Source organism: Arachis duranensis, chromosome 4 (genome assembly GCF_000817695.3).
Source record: "Arachis duranensis cultivar V14167 chromosome 4, aradu.V14167.gnm2.J7QH, whole genome shotgun sequence".
Classification (NCBI taxonomy): Eukaryota; Viridiplantae; Streptophyta; class Magnoliopsida; order Fabales; family Fabaceae; genus Arachis; species Arachis duranensis.
Window position 1 is genome coordinate 5,199,940 of NC_029775.3, and position 22,816 is coordinate 5,222,755.

General features: G+C 34.2%; 4 protein-coding genes across 18 annotated transcripts; all 4 read right to left on the reverse strand.

The window, feature by feature from the left end:
* Window positions 1–4,119: 4,119 nt before the first annotated feature.
* Window positions 4,120–14,885, reverse strand: LOC107482964 (pyrophosphate--fructose 6-phosphate 1-phosphotransferase subunit beta). 14 transcript variants are annotated; one of them, XM_052260297.1, is made up of 16 exons: window positions 14,598–14,885; window positions 14,354–14,509; window positions 14,135–14,256; window positions 7,689–7,742; window positions 7,476–7,582; window positions 7,139–7,244; window positions 6,514–6,577; window positions 6,195–6,283; window positions 5,898–6,029; window positions 5,585–5,755; window positions 5,377–5,492; window positions 5,071–5,182; window positions 4,876–4,960; window positions 4,710–4,754; window positions 4,532–4,600; window positions 4,120–4,424 (listed from the first exon to the last, which is right to left on the reverse strand). In XM_052260297.1, exons 1-16 carry the CDS (start codon window positions 14,779–14,781, stop codon window positions 4,348–4,350), a joined length of 1,689 nt encoding a protein of 562 aa, XP_052116257.1. In that variant the 5' UTR covers window positions 14,782–14,885; the 3' UTR covers window positions 4,120–4,347. The 14 variants fall into 14 exon arrangements, with proteins under 14 accessions (XP_052116257.1, XP_052116265.1, XP_052116254.1 ...); XM_052260305.1 differs by lacking the exon at window positions 7,689–7,742 and adding an exon at window positions 13,801–13,854; XM_052260294.1 differs by lacking the exons at window positions 7,476–7,582; window positions 7,689–7,742 and adding exons at window positions 13,588–13,694; window positions 13,801–13,854.
* Window positions 14,886–15,344: 459 nt separating this feature from the next.
* On the reverse strand, window positions 15,345–16,358 carry LOC107482843 (ankyrin repeat-containing protein ITN1-like). Its single transcript, XM_016103437.1, has 2 exons — window positions 16,224–16,358; window positions 15,345–16,037 (listed from the first exon to the last, which is right to left on the reverse strand). Exons 1-2 carry the CDS (start codon window positions 16,356–16,358, stop codon window positions 15,345–15,347), a joined length of 828 nt encoding a protein of 275 aa, XP_015958923.1.
* On the reverse strand, window positions 15,904–19,352 carry LOC107482963 (uncharacterized). Of its 2 annotated transcripts, XM_052261024.1 has the most exons (6): window positions 18,642–19,352; window positions 18,272–18,421; window positions 18,066–18,173; window positions 17,857–17,901; window positions 16,224–16,781; window positions 15,904–16,037 (listed from the first exon to the last, which is right to left on the reverse strand). In XM_052261024.1, the coding sequence occupies exons 1-5, from the start codon at window positions 19,222–19,224 to the stop codon at window positions 16,396–16,398; spliced, it is 1,272 nt and encodes a 423-aa protein (XP_052116984.1). In that variant the 5' UTR covers window positions 19,225–19,352; the 3' UTR covers window positions 15,904–16,037; window positions 16,224–16,395. The 2 variants fall into 2 exon arrangements, with proteins under 2 accessions (XP_052116984.1, XP_052116985.1); XM_052261025.1 differs by lacking the exon at window positions 15,904–16,037 and having other exon boundaries at window positions 16,527–16,752.
* A 735-nt stretch (window positions 19,353–20,087) lies between these two features.
* LOC107482962 (light-induced protein, chloroplastic) lies at window positions 20,088–21,947 on the reverse strand. The gene is made up of 3 exons (XM_016103551.3): window positions 21,351–21,947; window positions 20,738–20,933; window positions 20,088–20,657 (listed from the first exon to the last, which is right to left on the reverse strand). The coding sequence occupies exons 1-3, from the start codon at window positions 21,773–21,775 to the stop codon at window positions 20,346–20,348; spliced, it is 933 nt and encodes a 310-aa protein (XP_015959037.1). The 5' UTR covers window positions 21,776–21,947; the 3' UTR covers window positions 20,088–20,345.
* Window positions 21,948–22,816: the final 869 nt, after the last annotated feature.

Genomic DNA, 22,816 nt, shown 5'->3' on the forward strand with positions numbered 1-22,816 from the left:
TTTTTTATAAGAATCCTCAGACAAGATCAAGCAATGAGGCTAACTATGTTAATAAATCCCAGTGCACCCTTTTCGTTTTGGTTGAAACATTACACAAAATTTTAATACACCATGTTCATTATATTCCACCTACTTCAGAGACAAAAGGTATTGGATTTTAGTTCTCGATACAAAGTAAACAGATTGTTAAGATTTCTATTTTTATACAAAGTATTATTTAATGGATAATAAAACTACAAAGGAAAAAAAAAAGATTTAAATTGCTGTGCTGTTTCAAGAATTTAAAGTTGTCCGATAAATATGTGAGAATCACACATATTCTCTCAACCTCTTTTCCCTTCTCTGCACGAATTATCAATTAAATTTTATTTGGTATAGATAGACAATGTTTAGGGGTTGCAAAAAAAAAATTATATTATGTGTACACAAAAATTAGTTATTAGTATAAAATATATATTGGAATATAAATACATATTAAAAATAAATTAAAAAATATATATTTATACACAAATATATTGATAATTGATTTTAGTGTACAAATAGTATTTTTAGAAAAAAAAAAATTCTAATTCTAAAAATAAACATTTTGAATGTTTAGTTGTTGGCGACTTGTTAGTTGTTACTCTATCAGCAACCCCATAATAGTAGATGCTTGATTAGTGCTTGAATTTTTAATTAATTTTTTTGGGGCAACAATATTAATCTAGATGAATTTTATATGCAATCATGTGGATTTGAGGTTCTAATCACTTTCTTTTGTCCCCTCTCCATCCTCTCAATTAGGTACTCATAGGAACAAGGGAGAAAGCATCAAGAATGTATCCCCTTATGATTACCAGGATCTTGCTAGCCACTTTTGTGTGAGTTGTAAAGTTATAAAGTGATCAAATTAAATTAAGGTAAGCTAATCTAGTGCCTAAACTTTCCGTTTCATAGTTGTTGAATAATAATTTATTATTAACAACTAATGGTTTTTCCATGAAGGTTCATTAAAATATAAATGGTAGTTAATTAACCATACAAAGTGTGGAGAAAAATTGTCCAATAGGCAAACACAATACAATAACCAAAACTCATGAAATAAGAAGAAATCCGAACCTACTAATAAATAAAATAACTTGTGATGACTCTAGCTTTATCCTTTATATATTTTTTAATATTGTTAAATGTGTATTAATTTAATTATAATATAAAAAATATGACTAATTTAGCTTAATAGCTAATGTGAAAAATGCTCTTATTCTATTTTTTTCGAAAAAAATGGAATTGTAGAGCTAGGTAGCAAAATAAGCATTATTAGGCAACATGATCAAATTATCAAGCCTAAAATAGTCCTGCATAAATGGATTAGTGGACATTTCAATTTCACTCCCTCCATCATAATGCTCTTGATTTTGATTAGTTATATCTTGACATTTTCTCTCCTCATTCCATGTTAACATTTTTCCTCCTATTTGATTGAGTTGTGAAAGTGCAATTCAGGATTGTTTTCGTGGTAATAATAACTCATAAGAACAAATTAACATCTTTTATCGGTCGAGTGTCAATAAAATACTGCATGTATAAGATAAGATTCTAATTTTAACAATTTTTTTATAACCATATATAAATCGATACCTAGAATTTCCATTAATAAAAAAATAGAGCTTCTCGCAGTGTATAAAATAAACTTTGTAGCTGAATACAAACGTTTCCCATAATTTGATTGACCTATTTATTCCTTTTTTACATGCGGGAGCAGAAAACTTGAAATTAGAAAAAAATCAACACAAATCTTTATCCGGTTTCACTTTTCATGATACATTGGCTAAACTAAGAAAAAACAAAAAAGAGATAGAATTAAAATCTTTTTTTAACGAATTCACCGCCGTATGGTTGACCGGCGATTACTAGCGATTCCGGCTTCATGCAGGCGGGTTGCAGCCCAATAAAATACTGCATGTATAAGATAAGATTCTAATTTTAACAATTTTTTTATAACCATTCGATGAATCCAAATTATTTTATCTTTGACAATCTACACAAGTACCGTTAAGGTAAGTCTTCAAAAAAAACTAAAACTTAATTCACCAAAAAAAAACATCGAATACCAACTTGATGCATTTTTTTTTTTGACTTCAAACTAAATTTCAGGAATTAACTAAAGTATTAATCCTTGAAAAGAAATCATAATCCTCCTCCAAGCTAAACCAAACACACCCATTGATATTTATAGGATTCTACAGTTGTCAGGCTCAGGCGCTATTCCATAACGTGGTAAGTAGAAGAATTGAAAAAAGAGCAATTAAGAAGAGCATGTGAGAGAAGGAGCTTATGGATATAAAAAGCACCCCTGAAAGGCCGAAAGATAAGAATTGCACGATTTGTATAGTTGCGCTTATTTTATTCGATCCGAATTCGTATGCATGAGTCATTATTTATGTGACATGTAACATCACACACAACATATATAAGCTTGATGAGATTATTGACAGAAGCCCAACCCCAACCCAACTCCAACCCCCACATTGGTGAGACATAAATTCATATCATGTGGAGGTTTCAATACACTAAGGTCCACTGAACATTTACGTGTGTCATTAGCCATTTAGCCTCTTCAAATTTATATGATTGATATACACATGCAGACGTACAATATTGCTACTGAATCAATTAGCATTCTTTTCAGTCCCCCGTGAATGTCTTATAAGAAAATTGACAGAAATTCATTTATTTTTCAGCCATGTATGTGTGTTGATGTGAGTTTACTATGACCTAATGTCATAAAAGTTTATAGTTGATTTGTCACATACATTGGCAGTGGTGGAAAAGCCCTTCTCCTCCTCCCTTGACCCCATCTCCAATCCCTATAATCATTGATGGTCAACATCTATCTCCCTACAAAGATAGATATATGTGTTATTTATTCATGACATTGAAAATTCATTGAGTCCTATAATGATACTTCACGTTCTTATCTGATCAAAATGGTTAGCTACTTAGCTTCATCTATTGAAACTTCATATCTGAGTGATATTAGAGATTAAGGCAGTTATTACTGGCATATATCATTATTGAAGAAGGCCTGCTATAATAAATTTAATAAGTAGGGTAGATCAAACAGAGGGTAACTTACCTGTAGCTCAATAATTAGTAGAGATGAGAAACCTAAGATGGAAAAACCATAAGTGAAACTAGAATCATTTAAATCCTTATGGATATGATGTGCAATATAAGATTATAGGGTTATAATTTTGATTCATATGATCACCTACACCAAGTAAGAAAAAACTTATGATTTGTTGTCAATTAAAACTTTGCTTGTCCCCCTCCCCTTCCTTTTATTTTCTTCCCTAGTTCACCATTACTTATTATTCCCATATATCTTGGTTCTTTCTTTTATTACTATTCACATGAAGATGTCTTTTTACAAAAGTGATAGTTAAATATCGGTAGATAGTTTGACATATTTTACTAAGGTTTCGTTTGAAAAGTTTCAAAAGCTATTTTTTTAGGACTTTTGACTTATGAAAAGTCATATTAATAGTATTTGGTACAGTTTTTTAAATATATTTTTAATTTTTCAAGTTGTTTAAGAGCTTTTGAAAAAGTAAAAAAATTTGACTTCTCTTATTCTCAAAAGCTATTTTATCATTCCTATTTATTATACAACTTTAAAACAAATACTTCTATGATAAATTTCCAAACACAAAATAACCTATTTATAAACTACTTCTAATATAAATTCTTATATTTTAAATTCTTTTTTCAAAAAAACTTAATTAAGTTGTTATCCAAACTAGTCCTAAATTGTTTACCATAATACATGTCATTATCTAAACTATTATTTTAACACACTCAAATCATTATGTGAGTATTCTCTTGTTTTTTCCCTTCTCTTAAAATGACAATTTCAAAACCCTCTTATTCTTTTTCCTTCCTTCCTTCCTTCTATCTCTCTAATTAACAGCAATATTTTGTGTTAAAAGAAAAACTTACCTTTTCAATTGACTTATTTTGTATTAAAACTTTCCTTTCTTCAGTTATCTTTAGTTATCCACTGGCGTTATTTCAGTTTGATCTAAATAAAAGGCTAAAGGGAAACATTCTTAGTAGAAGGGTTAACATGGAATTCAATGATTAACCAATCAATATCAACCAACTCGGAAGTCAAACATTTATTCAATTATAATCATGAACATAACTTGCCGATGCTGAATGGCAGCATAAGAATTTAACATTCAACTGCTATAGTCCAAACGTTATTACAAAAACCTAGCAAGTCACAGATCAAATAAATATACTTCAAGGCCCTAAAATCCCAAATGAATCGCCAATCTCAAAACAATGTCCTTACGGAAAAGTAGATCAAGCTTGTGATTCAAGCTCCAAACGAAGGGTGTGACTAACTGCATCAGATCCCGGACCAGAGAATTGAATTGGACCTACAGTGAACATCATCATTAAAACTTGAATCTATATATTAATTCCTGCTATACTAAGTGGATCTTACTAATTGGGCTGGTTGGGTCCATTATACAATGATACGTACCTGGACTGACGTAGCAATTTTTTAGGGCCCACTCATCCCTCAAGGAGGCAAACTTTTTGAAGGGTGCCCCTGAAAGAAAATGATATATAATAATCATTAGTACCGCAAATATATAAATTAGAGCTGATGCCAGAACGGTAATAAAGGCAAAATTGTTAACGGTTTATGTCAGTTATACCTTGAAGCTCTACCATTGCCTTCTTGATCACGGGCTTGAACTTACCTGCAAAGAAATTACATTACATATTCATATAAACCATACGAAAGAAAGCATTCAAATAGTAATTGGAAAAGAAAAAGTAATGGTATGGATACGAATCCATTGTAGTGTAGCAGATATCTACCATGTCTTCTCTCTACGTCCATCAGTGAGGTGAGTGCAGTTCCACCAACAATCCAGTCTTCAACAGGTGCACAGAGATTCCTAACCTGGTCAGCATAGAGTGAATTCAAGAAATTCAGTTGACTGCTTCAATGTTACAAAACAAACAACTTCGAAAGCACACTCAATTGTCAAGACATAATAAGAGGCCACAAACTGATGATATTAATCCAGTCTTCCCACTGTGAAGGAGGGCTCCAGCACCATAACCAAGAGCATAGCAATAAGTAGCATCAAAATTAGTTGGCAATCCACATCTCCCTTCGTAACTGCATATTTCCAATAAGTATAGGTAACTATAAACTCTCAAAAAATAAGGCAAACTAGCAAATATACAGTTTAAAAACAAAACATTTTCGTAAAATCTTTGTTTTACACTCTTTTTGGCATTTCATGTTAGCATATATTCGAATTAGAATTTATATATAATTCAAAATAATGATGCCGAAATTTGATAGAATACCCGAAAAAGTGAGATTGCCCTCTAAATTCGCCTCTATATTTTCCCTCTTGCTTTCTCTTCTCCAACTCAGTTTCAGCCATTTGAATAAGCATTTTCTCTGTTTCTATCTTGGCAACCTAAACTTGGAAGATAGAACCATTGACATTGACTTGATGCATCATGGGTCAAACAAACAAATAAAAGATAGCATTATAACGCCATTAGGCACCTGAACATTTCCATGTGGATCCCTTTCAAGCATCAATTGCTCTTGAATTGCTTGAGGTAAGAATTCAAAAAGCTTCAGTGACTGATCAGTGAGTTTCTTCTTCCATAATCCACCCTCATCCACAATATCATGGGCCAGAATTTCATTTAGTTCTGCAATAAGTTGCTGGACCTGAAAATCGCAAAACAGCATGTACAACCAGTATCATCAGCAAGTATGAGCATACAAACTGATTTACACACTAATGGAAAAATCACAAGTTCACACAGAGAGAAACACTGGCAAAAAATTTCTTGTGCTGATTGCTATGTACCTCAGGAATGAAATCAATTAAACCTTCAGGGATAAGAATGACCCCATAATTGTAATTAACTGCAGCTCTTTTACAAATAACATCTACAATATAGTCTGTGACATTTTTCAGTGTCAACTTCTTGGCAGCAACCTGAAATATGTATTTACAGGTCAAATCAAGTATATTTGATAAAAAAAAAAAGGTACAGTCTGAGTAGCAAATGTTAATCACAACTTCACAAAATCAATGTGTGAGAATATCAAATTAACTTCATCACATGCTAGAATGTACAAGATGATCAAATTTATTACAAACCTCTTCTCCAATAATAGTAATGTTTGGGTGGGTTTGTAAAGCACATTCCAGTGTAATGTGTGAAGCTGCACGCCCCATAAGCCGCACAACTGCAGACAGATGATCATATGTTTTTATTGATGCTTGGAAATATAACCTCAAATCTTCCAAATTCCAAAGATACATCAATATCAAATGATATCAACAGTTATGAAGTGCAAAATTGTTTAATGGTGAAGCAAACAAAGCTGTAAGAAGTGAGAACATAGGAACCAGTACAGAATGGTGACAAATCAGTTTCTAAGGTTCTTCTAAGAGGTTGTTCAATTTAAATACTCACAATGGTAATATTTTCCTGTTGATCGGGCATCTACCATAACATTTCCAATCATTTCAGAGTATATCTGCATTAAATCAACATATACATGTGAACAGGGTCAGTTCTCCGGATCATTCAGCATGCATCCAAACAGGCACATGCTATCCAACATCTTTTGGCAATTTGCACAAATGAGGGCAACAATGGAAAATATACATGGCCAATTAAATATTTAGAAATTTTCTTTTAGGAAACAAGATTCACGAATATCATAATGCTATAGCAAATTTGCAATCATGAATAAACCAAGTGCAAATCCTGACAAAGTTGTGGAACATGACAAGTTGTGTAGAGTTCCATGGATAATGTGATGGTTCCAAACACGAATATTTTATCAAATATGTTCACAATATTGCTAGAGAAATTGAAACACAGCTGTTGCTCTGAAAAGCATCCTCAAACACTTCAACACTCCCATTCCAACACATAAAAATAAAAAAATGGTTCCTAAATATTACTACATGCTTAGAAAATTATTGGTGATCAAAAGATAAAATTACTTATTTGAAATGTTAAAAACATGTAGAACTAGACCAATTCAAAATTACAAAGGCAGATTGAAGACTTGTTATTTAGCTTCATTTACCTTGCATGCGGTATCAAAACCAAAACTGGTAGGAACTTCTTTGCACTTTAAATCACCATCAATAGTTTTAGGACATCCAATCACGCGAGTCTTCAGATTTTTGCTTCTGCATAAATCCACATCAAACAAAAAATAGTTAAATAAACAGTATCACTTCACATACTCATGAATGGAAATTGTTTCTCTTATATTCATATAGAGACAATTACAATAATTATATATAGATGGAATGGTAATATGATCTTTAATGTTAATCATGACACAACATAAAAACAGCATTTAATTAACATAGCTTCCAAGAAGTTGGATCATTTCAACAATAAAGTGACTAAGAAACCTGAAGTTCTCAGCAAGTAGGCATGCATTTGTGTTTGAGTCATCTCCACCAATAACAACAAGCCCATCCAAGTCTAGCTTCTTTGTTGTTTCTTCAGCTTGTTTGAACTATACACATAAGTAAATCAAAATATTCTTATATTCTATTGTTGTCCATACTTAAGACAAAATAAGAACTCAAATGAACTAATCACAGAGCAATTATGCACCGCACCTGCTCTGGAGTTTCAATCTTGTCCCTCCCACTGCAAATCATGTCAAAGCCACCCTGCCAACAGATATTGCAACTGTCAGATCTCAAAATTTTGGCATCACTGATATAGGAAACAGAACCACGAGCACTGCAAACCAAAATATTAAATATCTATTTAATTAAAAGTTCACGACGCTAAGCCTCACAATTCATAAATCATGATATACAGGGGAATATAAACAAAGCGAACACTATAGATAAAGCATTTTCAAAACACAGCTTAACAAATAACAAGGACATTGTTCAATTTCAGCTCCAAAAGAGTAAAATAAAAACTATAAGTATGAAAATGTACCTGATTTCTATAAGGATAAATATAGTCCGAGTTGAGTTCAACGTATCTAATTTTAACAATTTTTTTATAACCATTCGATGAATCCAAATTATTTTATCTTTGACAATCTACACAAGTACCGTTAAGGTAAGTCTTCAAAAAAAACTAAAACTTAATTCACCAAAAAAAAACATCGAATACCAACTTGATGCATTTTTTTTTTTGACTTCAAACTAAATTTCAGGAATTAACTAAAGTATTAATCCTTGAAAAGAAATCATAATCCTCCTCCAAGCTAAACCAAACACACCCATTGATATTTATAGGATTCTACAGTTGTCAGGCTCAGGCGCTATTCCATAACGTGGTAAGTAGAAGAATTGAAAAAAGAGCAATTAAGAAGAGCATGTGAGAGAAGGAGCTTATGGATATAAAAAGCACCCCTGAAAGGCCGAAAGATAAGAATTGCACGATTTGTATAGTTGCGCTTATTTTATTCGATCCGAATTCGTATGCATGAGTCATTATTTATGTGACATGTAACATCACACACAACATATATAAGCTTGATGAGATTATTGACAGAAGCCCAACCCCAACCCAACTCCAACCCCCACATTGGTGAGACATAAATTCATATCATGTGGAGGTTTCAATACACTAAGGTCCACTGAACATTTACGTGTGTCATTAGCCATTTAGCCTCTTCAAATTTATATGATTGATATACACATGCAGACGTACAATATTGCTACTGAATCAATTAGCATTCTTTTCAGTCCCCCGTGAATGTCTTATAAGAAAATTGACAGAAATTCATTTATTTTTCAGCCATGTATGTGTGTTGATGTGAGTTTACTATGACCTAATGTCATAAAAGTTTATAGTTGATTTGTCACATACATTGGCAGTGGTGGAAAAGCCCTTCTCCTCCTCCCTTGACCCCATCTCCAATCCCTATAATCATTGATGGTCAACATCTATCTCCCTACAAAGATAGATATATGTGTTATTTATTCATGACATTGAAAATTCATTGAGTCCTATAATGATACTTCACGTTCTTATCTGATCAAAATGGTTAGCTACTTAGCTTCATCTATTGAAACTTCATATCTGAGTGATATTAGAGATTAAGGCAGTTATTACTGGCATATATCATTATTGAAGAAGGCCTGCTATAATAAATTTAATAAGTAGGGTAGATCAAACAGAGGGTAACTTACCTGTAGCTCAATAATTAGTAGAGATGAGAAACCTAAGATGGAAAAACCATAAGTGAAACTAGAATCATTTAAATCCTTATGGATATGATGTGCAATATAAGATTATAGGGTTATAATTTTGATTCATATGATCACCTACACCAAGTAAGAAAAAACTTATGATTTGTTGTCAATTAAAACTTTGCTTGTCCCCCTCCCCTTCCTTTTATTTTCTTCCCTAGTTCACCATTACTTATTATTCCCATATATCTTGGTTCTTTCTTTTATTACTATTCACATGAAGATGTCTTTTTACAAAAGTGATAGTTAAATATCGGTAGATAGTTTGACATATTTTACTAAGGTTTCGTTTGAAAAGTTTCAAAAGCTATTTTTTTAGGACTTTTGACTTATGAAAAGTCATATTAATAGTATTTGGTACAGTTTTTTAAATATATTTTTAATTTTTCAAGTTGTTTAAGAGCTTTTGAAAAAGTAAAAAAATTTGACTTCTCTTATTCTCAAAAGCTATTTTATCATTCCTATTTATTATACAACTTTAAAACAAATACTTCTATGATAAATTTCCAAACACAAAATAACCTATTTATAAACTACTTCTAATATAAATTCTTATATTTTAAATTCTTTTTTCAAAAAAACTTAATTAAGTTGTTATCCAAACTAGTCCTAAATTGTTTACCATAATACATGTCATTATCTAAACTATTATTTTAACACACTCAAATCATTATGTGAGTATTCTCTTGTTTTTTCCCTTCTCTTAAAATGACAATTTCAAAACCCTCTTATTCTTTTTCCTTCCTTCCTTCCTTCTATCTCTCTAATTAACAGCAATATTTTGTGTTAAAAGAAAAACTTACCTTTTCAATTGACTTATTTTGTATTAAAACTTTCCTTTCTTCAGTTATCTTTAGTTATCCACTGGCGTTATTTCAGTTTGATCTAAATAAAAGGCTAAAGGGAAACATTCTTAGTAGAAGGGTTAACATGGAATTCAATGATTAACCAATCAATATCAACCAACTCGGAAGTCAAACATTTATTCAATTATAATCATGAACATAACTTGCCGATGCTGAATGGCAGCATAAGAATTTAACATTCAACTGCTATAGTCCAAACGTTATTACAAAAACCTAGCAAGTCACAGATCAAATAAATATACTTCAAGGCCCTAAAATCCCAAATGAATCGCCAATCTCAAAACAATGTCCTTACGGAAAAGTAGATCAAGCTTGTGATTCAAGCTCCAAACGAAGGGTGTGACTAACTGCATCAGATCCCGGACCAGAGAATTGAATTGGACCTACAGTGAACATCATCATTAAAACTTGAATCTATATATTAATTCCTGCTATACTAAGTGGATCTTACTAATTGGGCTGGTTGGGTCCATTATACAATGATACGTACCTGGACTGACGTAGCAATTTTTTAGGGCCCACTCATCCCTCAAGGAGGCAAACTTTTTGAAGGGTGCCCCTGAAAGAAAATGATATATAATAATCATTAGTACCGCAAATATATAAATTAGAGCTGATGCCAGAACGGTAATAAAGGCAAAATTGTTAACGGTTTATGTCAGTTATACCTTGAAGCTCTACCATTGCCTTCTTGATCACGGGCTTGAACTTACCTGCAAAGAAATTACATTACATATTCATATAAACCATACGAAAGAAAGCATTCAAATAGTAATTGGAAAAGAAAAAGTAATGGTATGGATACGAATCCATTGTAGTGTAGCAGATATCTACCATGTCTTCTCTCTACGTCCATCAGTGAGGTGAGTGCAGTTCCACCAACAATCCAGTCTTCAACAGGTGCACAGAGATTCCTAACCTGGTCAGCATAGAGTGAATTCAAGAAATTCAGTTGACTGCTTCAATGTTACAAAACAAACAACTTCGAAAGCACACTCAATTGTCAAGACATAATAAGAGGCCACAAACTGATGATATTAATCCAGTCTTCCCACTGTGAAGGAGGGCTCCAGCACCATAACCAAGAGCATAGCAATAAGTAGCATCAAAATTAGTTGGCAATCCACATCTCCCTTCGTAACTGCATATTTCCAATAAGTATAGGTAACTATAAACTCTCAAAAAATAAGGCAAACTAGCAAATATACAGTTTAAAAACAAAACATTTTCGTAAAATCTTTGTTTTACACTCTTTTTGGCATTTCATGTTAGCATATATTCGAATTAGAATTTATATATAATTCAAAATAATGATGCCGAAATTTGATAGAATACCCGAAAAAGTGAGATTGCCCTCTAAATTCGCCTCTATATTTTCCCTCTTGCTTTCTCTTCTCCAACTCAGTTTCAGCCATTTGAATAAGCATTTTCTCTGTTTCTATCTTGGCAACCTAAACTTGGAAGATAGAACCATTGACATTGACTTGATGCATCATGGGTCAAACAAACAAATAAAAGATAGCATTATAACGCCATTAGGCACCTGAACATTTCCATGTGGATCCCTTTCAAGCATCAATTGCTCTTGAATTGCTTGAGGTAAGAATTCAAAAAGCTTCAGTGACTGATCAGTGAGTTTCTTCTTCCATAATCCACCCTCATCCACAATATCATGGGCCAGAATTTCATTTAGTTCTGCAATAAGTTGCTGGACCTGAAAATCGCAAAACAGCATGTACAACCAGTATCATCAGCAAGTATGAGCATACAAACTGATTTACACACTAATGGAAAAATCACAAGTTCACACAGAGAGAAACACTGGCAAAAAATTTCTTGTGCTGATTGCTATGTACCTCAGGAATGAAATCAATTAAACCTTCAGGGATAAGAATGACCCCATAATTGTAATTAACTGCAGCTCTTTTACAAATAACATCTACAATATAGTCTGTGACATTTTTCAGTGTCAACTTCTTGGCAGCAACCTGAAATATGTATTTACAGGTCAAATCAAGTATATTTGATAAAAAAAAAAAGGTACAGTCTGAGTAGCAAATGTTAATCACAACTTCACAAAATCAATGTGTGAGAATATCAAATTAACTTCATCACATGCTAGAATGTACAAGATGATCAAATTTATTACAAACCTCTTCTCCAATAATAGTAATGTTTGGGTGGGTTTGTAAAGCACATTCCAGTGTAATGTGTGAAGCTGCACGCCCCATAAGCCGCACAACTGCAGACAGATGATCATATGTTTTTATTGATGCTTGGAAATATAACCTCAAATCTTCCAAATTCCAAAGATACATCAATATCAAATGATATCAACAGTTATGAAGTGCAAAATTGTTTAATGGTGAAGCAAACAAAGCTGTAAGAAGTGAGAACATAGGAACCAGTACAGAATGGTGACAAATCAGTTTCTAAGGTTCTTCTAAGAGGTTGTTCAATTTAAATACTCACAATGGTAATATTTTCCTGTTGATCGGGCATCTACCATAACATTTCCAATCATTTCAGAGTATATCTGCATTAAATCAACATATACATGTGAACAGGGTCAGTTCTCCGGATCATTCAGCATGCATCCAAACAGGCACATGCTATCCAACATCTTTTGGCAATTTGCACAAATGAGGGCAACAATGGAAAATATACATGGCCAATTAAATATTTAGAAATTTTCTTTTAGGAAACAAGATTCACGAATATCATAATGCTATAGCAAATTTGCAATCATGAATAAACCAAGTGCAAATCCTGACAAAGTTGTGGAACATGACAAGTTGTGTAGAGTTCCATGGATAATGTGATGGTTCCAAACACGAATATTTTATCAAATATGTTCACAATATTGCTAGAGAAATTGAAACACAGCTGTTGCTCTGAAAAGCATCCTCAAACACTTCAACACTCCCATTCCAACACATAAAAATAAAAAAATGGTTCCTAAATATTACTACATGCTTAGAAAATTATTGGTGATCAAAAGATAAAATTACTTATTTGAAATGTTAAAAACATGTAGAACTAGACCAATTCAAAATTACAAAGGCAGATTGAAGACTTGTTATTTAGCTTCATTTACCTTGCATGCGGTATCAAAACCAAAACTGGTAGGAACTTCTTTGCACTTTAAATCACCATCAATAGTTTTAGGACATCCAATCACGCGAGTCTTCAGATTTTTGCTTCTGCATAAATCCACATCAAACAAAAAATAGTTAAATAAACAGTATCACTTCACATACTCATGAATGGAAATTGTTTCTCTTATATTCATATAGAGACAATTACAATAATTATATATAGATGGAATGGTAATATGATCTTTAATGTTAATCATGACACAACATAAAAACAGCATTTAATTAACATAGCTTCCAAGAAGTTGGATCATTTCAACAATAAAGTGACTAAGAAACCTGAAGTTCTCAGCAAGTAGGCATGCATTTGTGTTTGAGTCATCTCCACCAATAACAACAAGCCCATCCAAGTCTAGCTTCTTTGTTGTTTCTTCAGCTTGTTTGAACTATACACATAAGTAAATCAAAATATTCTTATATTCTATTGTTGTCCATACTTAAGACAAAATAAGAACTCAAATGAACTAATCACAGAGCAATTATGCACCGCACCTGCTCTGGAGTTTCAATCTTGTCCCTCCCACTGCAAATCATGTCAAAGCCACCCTGCCAACAGATATTGCAACTGTCAGATCTCAAAATTTTGGCATCACTGATATAGGAAACAGAACCACGAGCACTGCAAACCAAAATATTAAATATCTATTTAATTAAAAGTTCACGACGCTAAGCCTCACAATTCATAAATCATGATATACAGGGGAATATAAACAAAGCGAACACTATAGATAAAGCATTTTCAAAACACAGCTTAACAAATAACAAGGACATTGTTCAATTTCAGCTCCAAAAGAGTAAAATAAAAACTATAAGTATGAAAATGTACCTGATTTCTATAAGGATAAATATAGTCCGAGTTGAGTTCAACGTATTTGCATTTCATGATGCCGGCAGGACCACCCCTGAAACCATACAATGTGCTTCCTTTTGCGCGCTCTTGCAGGTAATCTAACGCCAGGACAAAATAACAATAAAAACAAAATTTACAGTTGAAAAAGATAACAAAGAACCGATTGAGCTGAATAAGAAAAAGAATGATTCATACCAAAGATTCCAGAGATAACGTTGTGGCCTCCGGGAGCCTGACCTCCGGACAAGACCACGCCGATCTTCAACTTCTGATCCGGAAGCGGTGTCTCGCTAGGGACCAACGTCGCAGACGGTTGTCCGAACAAATGAGGAAACAGCTTAGCGATCTCATCTGCAAATGCACACACATGGAACAGATCAGAGAGACACAGAAAGAGATCAAAGAGCAGTGAATGTGGAAATGGATAGAAATGGCTTACCTGGATTGCCGGCGGCGGAGCTCCGGGGACCGTCGACGAGGGAGAAGGAGGTCTTGAGAACGGAGGGGAGTGGGAGAGAGTGGTGAACGCGGCTGCTCTGAACCTCACTGTAGACATTGGCAAAGCGGCCGGTGACTGAACTACCGGCGGAGAGGTTGCCGTTAGGTACGTAAGATGGCGCCATTGGAAGAGACTAGAGAGAAGCGTTAATCTGGTGTAGAGTTTGGAGTACAGAGAGAGTAGCGAGACTGTGGAGTAAAAAAGCGGAGAAGTAGGTTTGAAAAACAAAAAGGACAGCTGAACCTCTTGACCTAACACAACGCCCCGAATATACCTCTGGGCTTTTTGGTCAATATCTTTTCTTCCACAGTTCCGCCACTAATGCCACCTACCCAATATTCACCTCAAACAAAATGTGCACCTTTTTCTTTTATAAAATTAAGAAGTTTAAATTCGTCACCAATTAATTTTTAGTCTAGTCTGTCGAACCAGTGTCGAACTAGTAAATATCATAGACAAAAAAAATTAAAATAACTTACATTTTTAATTGACTAAATTAAATATCTATCCAATAATCATTATAATCATATATATGAATTAATAATAATGATTTAATTGATTTAAATAATAATATAAAATATCTTTTTAAATGTGTTATCACATATCTATCTACGACCGTAAATAACTGTAATAATATGCATATACGTACAAGAGTGTGAATACAAGTGAATATATAAGGCGAAATAGCTAGGAGTGTTGAAATTTCTTGACAACAGAGCGACGAAACCTTCTTTTCCCGGACCTTCTAGTTGACTTGATCACACGTCTTGGAACCAACCTCTTAAACATGCTCCAAACTTGTGTGGCGGCTCTCTTGAAAGTCATGTAGAGTGGGAACTGCATCAATGCAAATATGGTGACAGGTATAAACGCAACGCTATACAACAAATTGGCGCTCCATCTTTTTGAATTCAGGCTCCTACTTATGGTGAGCAAAATGGTTGCGGTGAAGGACATCATGGTCGTAATCAACGCGAAGAACAGCATGGTGAAGCCTATCGAGAGCCTTCGAGGGAGTGAGCTACGGAACTGCCACATGTCAAATGGAGATGAGAGTATGGAGAGGAACATCACAACTGAAGACAGAGAACTCCCAAGTGCCAAAACATCCATGATCGTGAAGAACCAGAAAACGGAAGATCCTATCAGTTTGGGGACGCCATTGTTATCAGTTCCTCCTGGAACTTGGTAAATTGCTGCAAACACAACGGTGGCCACTAACACAGCCACTGCTGAGCATGATTGAGATGTCTGCTTCAGCCATTCTTGTGCGCTCTTTAGCATAGCATCATGCTCCGTTTCAAATAGTTCTTTTCCCGTCTGGTTCTTCTCATCATTGCAATGTATGTGAAGGTACGAAGGGGTTATGTTCCTCACACGCTGCACGCATCATAAAAATGTTTTTATGTGGAATTATTTATAGATGGAAACTTAGGTGCAGACTTGAGAGCTATTTGATAAAAATTTAATCAAATCATCTAACAGCAGGTATCAACTTTACGTAAAGTCGACTGTATTTGAGTTTTCACCTTATTTATAAGAAATTTGAAATTCTAGCTAGCTTACCTCGAACCAACGGAGCTCTTCTTGTAGTTCATATACAACGCCGGCCTCGTGCTTTCTCTTATACTTCATCGGTGCAACGTAATGCAACAAGGTGCGACCCTCTCTACCGATTCGACCCGCCAATTTCTTCATCATTGAAGTGCCACAGCAAGTCTTTAGGAATCGAAAAATTTCAAGTTGTCGTGTCATGACTGTAACTTGAAGCACATACACCAACATGGTTTATGGCATCTGGGTGTACTTCGATTATTTCCTCAATGATTTCCACAATTCCGGTGCTAGCTGCTAAGAGCAATGGCGTAGGGCTATAACTGGTGGCATCTACCTTTTGCGTCCCACCCTTCTCATCCTGTCTGCTGTCCCTCTTTTTTTGGATCAATCTTTGACGAACGGAGACTTCAAAAATTGGAAAAACAGCCACCGTTCGTTGCCGTTGACTAGTAACATGAATGTTAGTTTCTCGCCATGAGTAGTCTTTTGGCACTAATGACTTGGTTAGATGCATAACTAACTTGTGCTGCTTCTTTGTCTGCCAAATGTCATGTATCACCATCCATTCTGCATCAGTGGATTCATTCAAAGTAAATACATATTAAAAATAAATTAAATTACATATATTTATATATAAATGTATTAATAATTAATTTTAATGCACACATAATTTTTTGCTTTACAAATTATTAGTAAAGAGAAATATTAGAAGGTTTTTTTGGGTAATATGTATTTAAATATCTCTTTTTTTATTAAAGATAAAAAGATTCAAATCTCCGATAACAATTGTTTATTTTAATATAAAGTTGTTAAAAAAGAAAAATATAATAAATTTTTATATATTTTTTTATGAAAAAGTTTAAAAAGCCAATTATAATTTAAACCAACTCAAGTCGATTATTTGTATTTTTTATTTTAAAATTTAAAAAATTAAGATGGTAGATAGTTATTTTTTCTTTTTTATAATAAATCTCCTGTTTTTTTAATTAGTTGAGTCTAATTGACTACTTCTTAATTAGTTTTCTAGCAGAACAAATTTTTTATTATATATAATTCATGTATGTATGTCACCATGCATGTGCAAAAATTAACAAACAACCACGTTAAATAACTAATAAAAATTTAGTTAATAATAAGTCAATAAATATTTTTAAATTGTATTTTATATTAATTAATAATGATTTAAATTTTATTTTTTAAAAGATATAAAATTAATAATTATTAGTTATACTTATATACTTTTTTATTAATAGAAAGTTAAAAATTTAATATATTAGACAACTATTAATTTTTAGAATAACAAAAAAGACTAAAAGACTATTATAATTTATTGTTATTAGCAATTAGTTAGTTATTAATATTTAAAAATATTGGGTTAAAATTATGTTGTTAAATGATTAGACTAAAAGATTAATTAATTGATAATTAAAAATAATAATAATAAATAATAAATTTTAATGCCCTAAATATTTTTCGTATTTTTATTAATAAACGAGCGTATGCCACATAAACACTGTAACTTGGATTTATCAAGAACAAATTGGAATTCAACAAAAGTTATGCAAGTGGATTAAAGCAGGCACGCATCAAATTGAATTGAATCGCGCTTGGAACAAGGTTAGCACTTAGCAGTATTTCGCACCTTCAGCAAAAAACTTCCAAATAGCACGGTTGATTCTTGTAAACACTGCAATGTAACTTGGCGTATTCATTATCAAGAATAAGAATTGAGCATGCATATGCAGCAAATCAGACAATTGGTTTTCAAAATATGGACTCTTAACACTTTTAACCATCAATTTTGTATTCCATATAAAATGAATACAGCTCTGTTTCTTCTCCAAAAAGTACCTGAGGTGTGTGCATTCCCATTTCCAATTCCATTTGATGATTCTGTCCCTTGCCTGAGAACCCGTATGCTTTCATGATCAAAATCTTGGTACTCATACTCCGGAAGCACTGTTAATCAAATTAGTAAGAACCATCAATAGATTAAAATAAACTGTATTAATGTATTAAAATCGAAATGCAGAGGGATTAAAAAAACAGCTAAATACAATAATATATGAGAGATTTGAGAGTGCTGAATTGGGAATGGCTTGGGAACACAAAAGGCATCTTGGCTAACAGTTGAAGACTCGTAAATTTGCTATCGTCCGTTTCATTAGCCAAACTACCATCCACTTCCAGCAACCAAACCGCAACATCTGCGCCAAAAAGGGGGAACATTTATATATAATATAAGATAAATGGTCGACTTCACGTAAAGATAGCTGAAAGTCGATAAATGAAAATTTAGTCAAATAAGTCAAATCATCTAATGGTCCTCAGTTATTAATTTCACATGAAGTCCACTGCACCTAAGTTTTCACCAAAGATAAATTATCATATTGTACGCATTTAATTCATAAAATAACACAAACTTACCAAAGTGTTGTCCAATTATAGCAATATGAAGAATGGAAGTTTTGTCAGCACCTCTGTAGAAATGCTTTCGTAAGTCAGCAGCGCCTACACATTTAGCAACGTGCTGGAGCATCTTGAGATTCCCTTCCTTAGAGGCCGTGAAAATCGGGGTTTCCTCATAGTCGTTTCTCAGTTCCACCAACGATATCTTCTTCTCTTTCCAATCCCCCTCTGTTTCTTCATCCTCCAGCGGCGCCTGCACCTTCTTCTCGTAGTCGAGCACCAACTCCACTGCGTTAAGCTCCTTGCAACTTGCGGCCGCCACGTGGAGAAGCGTGTCCCCATCGCCATTCGCCTTTCTCAGCGCCTGCCACCTCTCTTCCTCGCCAACCATTTCCAGCAACTCCTTCAGTAGTTCTGCGTCGCGGGTGGACTCTAAGGCCATGGCAACGTGAAAGGCCGTGTTTAAGCCCATATCCATGGGCTTAAGCAAGGCCTGGTTGTTATTTGCGAAGAATTTATTGAAATTCTCCCAGTCTCTGAATAAAGCTGCTCGTTGAGCTTCTTCCATGTCAATTACATTCAACCCTGATTCCTCACCCATTTCCCCTTAAACTAACTAACTAATTTGTTACTTTCTTCAAGTCTTGTCTTAGCTATATATATGGTGGATATAGGCTTCAATTTTACATAATCAGTTTATTTGAACCTTTACTTGCCAACTTAGCTAAGCATATAAGAAAAAGTCTAGGAGCCAGCATTTTTGTTAAAATTTGGTCAGCACTTAACCATCAAAAAGAAAATGATTAATCTTATACTATTAGTCATTTTATAATATTAAAAATATTGATGATAGCTAATTGATGGCTAAACATCACAAATTCTGCTGGTCCCTAGCACTCCTTATAATGTAAATTGAAATAAAAAATGTCAGCAAATGAATCATGCTTTTTCTTATTCTTTGCTTAAAATATTACTACATCGAATCGGAATAACAAAAAGATGGATATGCTTCATTGGTTATTCTTTGGCCCAAAATGAGAACATAATGTGTTGAAACATGAATGATGGTTAGTAGTTTGAAATAAGAGGCTTGTGATTGAAGAAAATGGTGAATAACTGTGCAAGTGAATCCAATTGTGCTATGTAATATGTATGTTCTTAAAGTTAGTTAAATAACAAGTTTTCCCGCCTGTGGCAACTGCCAGTCGCCACCTGTAGAAAATAACCAACCATACTAATACTAGTGGATCCAAAATTCCAAATCATCCAAGTATGAGATGAAAAACCATCAGGTAAAAACACTTATTCTCTTCATCCTTCCTAGCCAGTTCATACAAAATTCCAATTATGCTTCCGATTCAAACCTTCTTTTGAGTGTTCCTGTTCCCAACGCCAAACCCAGCACGCACACTTACCATTCTTATATGTTATTTGGGTATGGCATTTATTGATTGGTCATTCAAATTGGTAAATCCACAAAAATAGAGATTTTATATCCTTAGTTCGTCAGGGACAATATTGATGCAGAACCAGATTGGATCTTGAACCCAACTCTAAACTAAGTTATATCATTAACAGTACTTTACATCCTTATTACATCAAGGATGACAAATTTAAGATAAAACATACGATGCCACAACACTAAGGCTTTCCTTTCTCATACAAATTTCTTATTATATATATAGTGACGATAATAATGGCGAACATGCAAAGAAACAAGCTTCAGCTCAAGAGAGAGCTTCCTTCCTTGATAAGAACAAAGACACTACCACCGTCACCCCTGGAGATGCGAAGTTCATCGTCCAGGTAGGTGGTGAGCAACCACGACTGAGCGTTGCTGTAGGAGATCGGGAACTTCAACGGAGGCTGGCTGGAGATAGTTCTTGCGACAGAAGATGCTGTGTCTTGGACAGAGGTGAGTATGCCCTTGAAGGGTGTGAGATCAATCTTCTGCCCCAAGAATTCCACATTTTCTGGTATAACCAATGAGTCTGTCAACTGTGGAGTGCCAATGACCCCTTCCTCAAACTTGATCTATAAAAAAACACAAGGAGTTTGTCATTTTTGCATTGGGGAAGTGCTAAACTAGTAAGGATGAAAAACCAAACGCAGACCTGAACACGTTTTGGGCTGCGGACTTCAAATTTTGCATTTGTGCTGATGGAGGTGGTGGCCAAGGGACCGGCAAAGCGAACGGAGTTTTGGGCGGTGAAACTCTCGGAATCAATGGTCTGAGATATTTCCTCTACCTTCACCAATGGAAGTGTTCCGCTTGACAACAACGGGAACAACCCTGCAAAGGAGGTATACCTGAGGAGATAAAAGTAATTACACATAAGCAAGATTTGTTGCATTTGTCAACAAAAGTTGCGGCTATGATATTCACTTTGATGTGACTAAGTCCATAATAAGATCATAACTTAGATCTCCAATACAGCACTTAAAAGTTCAATTAGAAAAATAAGAATTACGCATAAAGTGACTTGCAACTTTTAACCACCAACCACTTAGCTTAGCTTAGTTCCTAGGACAGTAGGACCAGACTCTAGCGATCCACAAAGTACACAGATTATCGCTATCGCATTAATGCAACTAAAATTTTTTGTACTAGGCCAGCCTAACCTATCCAGCATTTCTTGCAATTTTTGTTTTTAGAACAAATAAGCAAAATTTTATCCGAATTGAAAAGTAATAAAAATAAGAAAAGAAAGGAAGTTAGTTAATTACGCGAGGATCCATTTTCCGTTGAGGAGAGTCAACGCATCGGTGGGAGCAGGGGTAGGATTCTTTGCCTCGAGCTGAGTGATAAGCTCAACAATCTCAGCTCTCGTGTCGCTGGAAGCCTTCAATCCACGATCAGTCCCGTAAAACGAATCCACCAGCGCCTTCTTCAGCCGCCCAGCCTCCGTCTCCTCCACAACCGCCACTCCCGAATAACCGCCCTCCTCCTCGTTCGTAACGGCTCTCACGCAGAACACCGCCCTCGGGGCATCCGAAGAGACCCCGACGATGGGCTTTCCGACGGGCTTGGTGAATACTCCGAGATGGAGAATGGAAGGAGTGGGAACGAGGCGGAAGGAGGAGGGGATAGGGGCGATGGAGCAGGAGAGGTTTCTGCATCGAAGCTGAGAAAGTGAGGAAGAAGAAGCCATTGTTGTTGTTGTTGTTGTTGTTTTGGTTGGTTTTCAGTGATGAGTTTCAATTTGGAGTGTTTATTGTTGGATGAGAAGAGATTGAAGGAAGGGAAGAGTTATAAGAAAGGGAGAGAAGGAAGAGGAGTTAAAAGAGGAAATCACAACCAACGATTTTGATTAGTATCAGACTCGGTGACGTTTGTCTGACCCCAAATAGTAGACGGAAAGTTGTCAAACCAAAAGAGCGTGTCTTTCCTCTTAAATTACATTTTTCTCCCTGCCTAATTTTCCTTTTTGCCTCATAATTTACTTGTGCAAGGTTATTCTTATTCAAGGTTTTAACCAAAAAAAAAAATTATCTACCATAAATTCGATTTATCATTTTAATTTTTAGGGAAAAAAATCGTGTATGTTATGCTAGGCAAAAGCTTTTCCCATTCACTCATAGGGTATTGGTAGTTGCGGTTGACTCACAGTGGATGGGCAAAGGAGGATAATATGGGCATTTGAATAAAAGGCAAAGAAGACAGAAAAGAGAGACGTGTATAATGCATAACAGGCCGTTTTATCGGTCACATAAATTGGTCCCTTCGTAAATGTTACAGGTGGAAGCAGAATGGTGGATATTTGAGTTATTTGAATCTGCGACAAGTGAAGAAGAGGAGGAGGCTGACAAAAACAAAACAAAAGAGAGATTGATAGGGATCATGTGTGTGACATAGGCCGCTAGTTTACGTTTTCTGTCAAATGTGCATGGACACTTAAACACACCAACGCAAAAGGATTTGTCGTCGTGCATGCCTCTGTTCTAGAATCTTCTTTCGATACTAAGGGTCTGTTTAGAAATTTTAGAAGTAATTTTTTTTAATTTTTTACTTATAAAAAATAATAATATTAATGTCTGATATAATTTTTAAAATTAAATTATAATTTTTTAAAAAGTTATTTAGAAGTTTAGAGAGAAGTTAAAAAAATTGATTTTTTTCATAATATTTTTATTTTTTATCATATTTCTATAAAATAAACATTTTTAGAATTAAAAATTCATACACAAAATAA